General features: G+C 50.7%; 1 protein-coding gene across 2 annotated transcripts in view; it reads left to right on the top strand.

Annotated features, from left to right (window-relative positions):
- Positions 1 to 4,179: 4,179 nt before the first annotated feature.
- Adcy9 (adenylate cyclase 9) overlaps positions 4,180 to 7,446 on the top strand; it is a 110,021-nt gene continuing 106,754 nt past the window's right edge. Inside the window, exons 1-2 of one of the 2 annotated variants that reach the window (XM_058579406.1) lie at positions 4,180 to 4,770; positions 4,970 to 6,704. In XM_058579406.1, coding sequence (XP_058435389.1) covers positions 5,012 to 6,704 — 1,693 coding nt within the window. In that variant the 5' untranslated portion in view covers positions 4,180 to 4,770; positions 4,970 to 5,011. The remainder of the gene's footprint in view (positions 4,771 to 4,969; positions 6,705 to 7,446) is intronic. The other variant, XM_046444157.2, reaches the window with a different exon arrangement.

Raw genomic sequence — 7,446 nt, 5'->3', positions numbered from 1 at the left:
CAGACAGTTCAGCAGGAGCTGGGCCAGATGACAGACACCTCACTTTACTAAGAATTCCCCCACCTCTCAATTAAGCTTATTTTACCAGGGCCACCAAACACCTCTTTCTTACTTCAAAGTGTGATTGCTCCCAGGAAGCTTGTTCTCCCTGCTCTACGAGGCCTTACACAGCCTTGTCCCCATCTTTAGGTTTAGACTCAAGCCAGAGCCTCTAGCATAAGTGTAAGTAGGCTTGTCAACTCATAAATATTATATAAAATGTTACTTATTCTACTTATTAAAAGCAAGTGAGAGCAACTACTTCACACATCTTATTTCTTTTAATATGTATTCATTCAATGAACAATTACTGGGCTTGGCAACTGCATAGCAGGGTTTGGAATCTATATAAATGGCTAGGTCAAACACTCCTGGATTATACGGGGAACTTGCAAGGGATTTTGGTAATCTTCGCTAATCAGTTTTCTTTTGCTTTGCTGGAACACCTGATCCTGTTAATGTGAAGGCTTGAGACTTGTGACCAGACACTTGGATCACAGAAGTCAATGGTGGGGAAAATGTGGTAGAGTCTTCCAAACTCACCCTCTTCAATTGGAAGGAAAAAGGACCCCAAAGACTATAGCTGTAGTTTTGTACACAGATACACCAGCAGCAGGGGATGCTGTCTTCCCATGGGTGGCTTCCCAAGATTGCTGCCCACCAGACAACCAGAAATAACTTGGGAACAGCCAAGCCCTCAGGGACCAGTGTGATGAGACTGGCCGCAGCTCACTCAACATGCTACTTATCTTGCAGCCAGTCATGGCTGTCACCCTGGGTGACTTCTGATGCAGGAAGACTTCTAGTGAGGGAAGGTGACGATGAGAGGCTGGGGCGGTCAAGGCTTTCTGTAAGTTTTTTTTTTTAATTTTTTAGTTGTAGATGGACACAATATCTTTATTTTATTTATTTATTTTTATGTGGTGCTGAGGATCGAATTTGTGATTTGCCCTTTGTGGGACTTGTTACCCTTCAATCCCCAGTTTCACATCTCCTAATGAGGGACAATAATATCTACTTTGGAAGGTTGTGGTAAGGACCAAATCTGTCACAGGTGAAAGCATCCAGTAGTTTCTGGCACTTGGGACATGTTTGATCAACATTAGTTTACCATTATTATTTCATTTACCTCACACATGCGAAGCAAGTGTTCTACCACTGAGCCACAACCCCAGACTTTCGTAAGTTTTTGTGGAGTTTGTATGAACACATTCTGATTCACACTGTGGCTGGATGGAAGTTCTGCATATAACACAGATGGAAAGAAAACCTTGGCAGATTTGGCAGCAACCTGGATTGGATAGTGGGAGAAAGCCATGGCATCTGTCCCGGATCTCCTGGGTATCAGGAGATATATGCTTTCTGAGGATGGAGAGGAAAGACCCAGCACCCTCACATGACTTCCCTCTGGGTTCTGGCATTAGGAGAATGTGGTTAGCCTCCTCTGGAGAACTCTCCCACATGCCCAGTCTGTCTCTAGGCCTAACTGATTCCATCTTTGTATTGCAGCCCTTTCTTAGGCATCTTTCCTGGGCCTCTGGAAAAAAGGAATAGTATATCCTGTGCCTCGTGGGCCTAATGTAGGGTGCTGAGCACCAAGTCCTCAATCCCTGAGGGCTTATGGAGTGACTCACACCCTAACCTGGAGACCAAAAAGTGTCTGACAGCTTGGATATTTCAACATCAGAGACTGCTGCCAAATTGCTTCCAGGAGCACATATAAAAGAGAAGCAGGGGGCTGGAGGTGTAGCTCAGTGGTAGAGCTCTTGCCTGGCATGTGTGAAGCACTGTGTTCAATCCTCAGCATCACATAAAAATAAATAAAATGAAGGTATTGTGTCCATCTACAACTAAAAATATTTAAAAAAATAGAGAGAGAATCAGGGGCATGTGTATGGGCATGACCTGTGTCTCAAAATCTGTCAGGACTATTTAAATTATAAATTTGAAAGTCATCACAAATGGTGGGTAGACTGAAATTATTTGAGGAGCAGGCAAAATGTAGACAGACAAACTTTCCAATTTAAGGAAAACAGAAAGTGGGGAGGGCAGTATTGCATTAGTACAGAGAAATGCAAATTGTGAGGGTCTCCTGCCCAGCTGGAAGAGACAGGTGGGGTCTGTGCTGGGTCAATGGAGGCTCATTCAGAGTGTCATGCCTCAAGTCTGAGGTTTGGTTTCAGTTGTGAACTTGTGATTTGCCCTTTGTGGGACCTGTTACCTTTCAATCCCCAGTTTCACATCTCCTAATGAGGGACAATAATATCTATTTTGGAGGGTTGTGGTAAGGACCAAATCTGTCACAGGTGAAAGCATCCAGTAATTTCTGGCACTTGGGACATGTTTGGTCAACATTAGTTTACCATTATTATTTCATTTAACAGCTTCTCCTGAGCCTCAGATACAGGAGAGTGCCTGGCATATAGTTGTTGCTCAGTAAGAGTTTGTTTTTATTTTTAACTTTTTATTTTGAACTATTTTTAGACTTAAAGAAAAGTTGCAAAAATACTGGGGAGTTTCCCTTACCTGCATCTAGTTTCTGCTATTGTTAACATGGTCTTACATAACTGTAGGACAAAGATCCAAACCAGAAAGTTGGCAGCTGCACGGTGCCCAAACTGCAGACCTGTAGGGGCTCCACCCTCTCCCCTTACTACCCTCTTCTGTTCCCATGTTCCACTTAGTTGTTGTATCTCCTTAGTAACAGTTCCTCAGTTTCTGTGTCTCATGACCTTGACAATTTTGATGAGTACGGGTTAATTCCTTGTAGAATATTTCTTAATTTGGGACTGTCTGATGTTTTCTCATGATTAGATTGAAAAGTAGGCACTTTTAGCAGGACTACCACAACAATGATGAGTTACTTGTAGTGCCCCCCCCCATATTGTGGTAAAATACACATAAGATTTACCATTTAAATCATTTTAAAGTGTATAATTCAAGGTATTAAATATATTCATAATGTTGTCCAACATTCAAGTACTTCACAATGTTGTGTTACTTCTACTTCCACATTTTTCATCACCCCAAAGAGAATAGCAGTCCCATTAGTAGTCACTCCCCAATTCCTCCTCCAACCCTGGCATCTACCAATCTGTGTTCTATCTCTATGGATTTACTTGTTCAGGTCATTTCTATGAATAAAATCAACATGCGACCTTTTGTTTCTGGCTTCTTTCACTTAGCATGCTTTCAAAGTTCATACTCCTTGTAGCATGGGTCACAGCTTCATTCCTTTTTATGGCCAAATAATATTCCATTGTATGGATAGTTCACATTTTACTTTTATATCCTCTAATTTTTAGTGAGACTTGGCGTGGGCCCTTGGGATGGCCTGGGGGTTGGGGGAGGGCAAGAAGAGATCCCTGTGACTGGCAGGAAGTGCTGTATTATATGTGGAAGAAAGGGTCAGGATAGTTCTGGGGAGTACAGGATTGTATTCACACGTGGCAGACAGTGTTTACCTTTGAAAATTTCATTTGTGTAAAGGGAAAAACAGTTCTTCAGGAGGAGCGAGAAAGGCGCCCAACGATGGGAGGCAAGCTCTCTTTGGGACAGTTCTCAGTGGCGGTCACGCGGTGAGCACCAGGTTCAGGGAGGACCTATTGCCACTCGGGGCACGCATTCGTCTCTTGTAGAAGGGGAGCCTCCCTTTAGGCAAATTTAGTGAAAACTTCGGTGCCACCCCAGCAGCTCTCGTCCTCTCCCGGGCAGGTGGTCTCCAGGCATTCTGGGCAGCCGGCGAAGGGTGGCCGGGTCGCAACGCCCGCAGCTGGCGGCCTGGGGGCGGTGAGGCCCCGAGCGGGGGCGGAGCCGAGCGTGCCCCGCCCCGCAGCCCCGAGCCCCGCGCGCGCTCCAAGGCGGGGCGGCGCGCGGCCCGTGCGCGTGCCCGGAGCGGAGGCGTGCGTGGGTCGCGCGTGCGCGCTGCGGCGGGGCGAGGGGCGGCGCGGACGCGCGTCTGTCAGTGACAGCGGGAGGGGGAGGGGGCCGGAGATGGTGGCGGCGGCGGCAGCGGCCGCTCTTCCGACATGAGGCAGCGGCCGCGGGAGGGCTGGAGGCGGGTGCGGCCGCGGCGGCATCTCTAGCTCGGGCAGGGGCCCCCGGGGCGTAGGCGCGGCGGACAGGCGGGCGGGCGTCCTGGCCGGCGTCGCGGGAGCTGGGCTCTGCGGCAGCCGCACCGCTGCCCGCTGAGGGGCCCGTGCGGCGCCCTGTGCTCAGCCGGGCGGCTTGGCCCTGGTCGTTGTCGGCCCCCAGGTGGGGGCCAGGCGCTCTCGGCTGCGGGCAGCAGGCCCCGCTAGACCGGCCGCTCCGACGGGGGCAGCCTGCCCGCCTCCGGCTCCGCAAATCCGCGGGCCGGGACTCGTCCCCTGCCGCGGGCAGAGCCCGGAGGAGCGCGGGGGTGGCCACCAGGGGCACGAGACGGGGTCGCCCGCTCGGGCTCGGCCGCTCCGGGAGGGGACGCGGTCGGCGCCGCAGGTCCGGCCCGCGCGCCTTTGACGCACCGGGCGCCGCTGCTGCAGGATGAAGCGCTGTTCGCCCCCGGCGGAGTTGTTTTTGCGAAAGCCGGTCGCCGTGCCGAGAGCGCTCAAGGTCTGAACTTCCCTCCGGAGCCGCAGTTGGAGGCGTGCGGCGCCGAGGCCACCAGCGGGCGAGGGCGCCCGAGGGGAGCGCACTGTGTCCGGGACCCAGGACCCAGGGCGGCCGCGGCGCCAGGACCCTCGGGAGCACCAGGTCCGTCCCGGGCAGTTCTTGCTTCCCGAAGGTGGGGCGGGGGGCATTGACTGTCCGATAAATCGGCAGTTTTTTGTGAGCATATGGTGGCTTCCCCGAGTCGCTTGTTGGAGGCCGCACCCAGGACACGCACAGGTCGCGTGGCCCTCCGGACGTTTGTGTAGTAGGGTCACTCTAACTCTCGTCGTTTTGCCCGCAGGTACCCCTGACCCGGCCGGGGAGGTTCTGAGAGCTCGGCAACATGGCTTCCCCGCCCCACCAGCAGCTGCTGCATCACCACAGCACCGAGGTGAGCTGCGACTCGAGCGGAGACAGCAATAGCGTGAGGGTCAAGATCAATCCCAAGCAGCTGTCCTCCAACAGCCACCCCAAGCACTGCAAGTACAGCATTTCATCCAGCTGCAGCAGCTCCGGGGACTCCGGGGGCCTTCCCCGGCGAGTGGGTGGCGGGGGCCGCCTGCGCAGGCAGAAGAAGCTGCCCCAGCTGTTCGAGAGGGCCTCCAGCCGGTGGTGGAACCCCAAGTTCGACTCGGTGAACCTGGAGGAGGCCTGCCTGGAGCGCTGCTTCCCACAGACCCAGCGCCGCTTCCGGTACGCGCTCTTCTATGTTGGCTTCGCCTGCCTTCTCTGGAGCATCTATTTCGCTGTCCACATGAGATCCAAACTGTTCGTCATGGTGGCCCCCACTCTGTGCTTCTTGGTGGTGTGCGTGGGCTTTTTTCTGTTTACCTTCACCAAACTGTACACCCAACATTACGCGTGGACCTCGCTGGCTCTCACCCTGCTGGTATTTGCCCTGACCCTGGCTGCCCAGTTTCAGGTTTTGACACCCCTCTCAGGACGCGTAGACAGCTACAATCATACTCCTGCAACCAAGCCCACAGACACCTGCCTATCCCAAGTGGGGAGCTTTTCAATGTGCGTGGAAGTGCTCCTTTTACTCTACACGGTCATGCACTTACCTTTGTACTTGAGCTTGTTTTTGGGGGTGGCCTATTCAGTCCTTTTTGAGACATTTGGCTATCACTTCCGAGATGAAGACTGCTTCCCCTCCCCCGCAGCCCAGGCCCTGCACTGGGAGCTACTGAGCCGAGCTCTGCTCCACGTCTGCATCCATGCCATTGGGATCCACCTGTTTGTCATGTCTCAGGTGAGGTCTAGGAGCACCTTCCTCAAGGTAGGACAATCCATCATGCACGGAAAAGATCTGGAAGTAGAAAAGGCCCTCAAAGAGAGGATGATTCATTCTGTGATGCCAAGAATCATAGCCGATGACTTAATGAAACAGGGGGATGAGGAAAGTGAGAATTCCATCAAGAGGCATGCTACCTCTAGCCCCAAGAACAGGAAGAAAAAGTTCTCCATACAGAAAGCTCCTATAGCATTCCGCCCTTTTAAAATGCAGCAGATTGAAGAAGTTAGTATTTTATTTGCAGATATTGTAGGCTTCACCAAGATGAGTGCCAACAAGTCTGCTCATGCCTTGGTGGGGCTCCTCAATGACCTGTTTGGTCGCTTTGACCGACTGTGTGAGGAGACCAAATGTGAGAAGATCAGTACTCTGGGAGACTGTTACTATTGTGTGGCAGGGTGTCCAGAGCCTCGGGCAGACCATGCCTACTGTTGTATTGAAATGGGCCTAGGCATGATAAAAGCTATTGAGCAGTTCTGCCAGGAGAAGAAGGAAATGGTGAACATGCGCGTTGGGGTTCACACAGGGACTGTCTTGTGTGGTATCTTGGGCATGAGAAGGTTCAAGTTTGATGTGTGGTCCAATGATGTGAACTTGGCCAATCTCATGGAGCAGCTGGGAGTGGCTGGCAAAGTTCACATTTCTGAGGCCACTGCAAAATACTTAGATGACCGGTACGAAATGGAAGATGGGAAAGTTATTGAACGCCTTGGCCAGAGTGTGGTTGCTGACCAGTTGAAAGGTATGTGCATTTCTTTACTCTGTCATCTTCCTCCCCATCCTGTTTGTATTAAATAATTTTAAAAAATCTCTTTGCAGCATCAGTGTCTGGAGGCAGCTCAACTGTCTCAGGATACCAACCATGGGGGAATCTCAGGATCAGTGTGACTTTTTCTCCAGTGAGTCAAATATCACAGACCTAGTCATGCTGTGGACATGGACACTGAGATAGTGCTGACCTAGATGAGACCTTTAGAAGGAGGGAGGACCTTGAAAGTGCCTTTACTGCCAGTCAGCTGTTGACATTTCTAAAATTCCAGGGGCCTGTCCCAAGAATATAAGGATTTGGGAGCCCTTTAGCAGTCAGAACTTTTTAGCACTTCTAGAGATTGCCTTTGCAATCTCTAGTCACCTTAATGTCCCATGTCCATCTATACGTTCCTCTATCCCTTTTGACAAAACTATGAAGACTAAAACCTCTCTCCCCTTGAGGCCTTACTTTGCTTATTGTCAAAATAGAGATGGGAAGTCAGCTGTGCCCTGCAGGGCCTTTAAGAATTAGGTGGAATCGCACACCTCTCAGTGCACACTGCTTTTGCCCACATCTCTTAAAACATGTTTTCATTTTCAGCTTTCAACTTTTGTTTGTTGAACAATGCTTTGTTATTATGGTCCTTGTCTTTATCACATAGACCCCAGCATTTTATTTTATTTTATTTTTTTAAATATTTATTTATTTATTTTAATTCTCTGCGGACACAACA

The sequence above is a fragment of the Marmota monax genome, unplaced genomic scaffold, assembly GCF_021218885.2.
Source record: "Marmota monax isolate L192 unplaced genomic scaffold, Marmota_monax_Labrador192_F-V1.1 WCK01_AAM20220418_F8-fsc00035, whole genome shotgun sequence".
In the NCBI taxonomy this organism is placed as follows: Eukaryota; Metazoa; Chordata; class Mammalia; order Rodentia; family Sciuridae; genus Marmota; species Marmota monax.
This window is presented reverse-complemented; position numbering and strand designations above follow the sequence as displayed.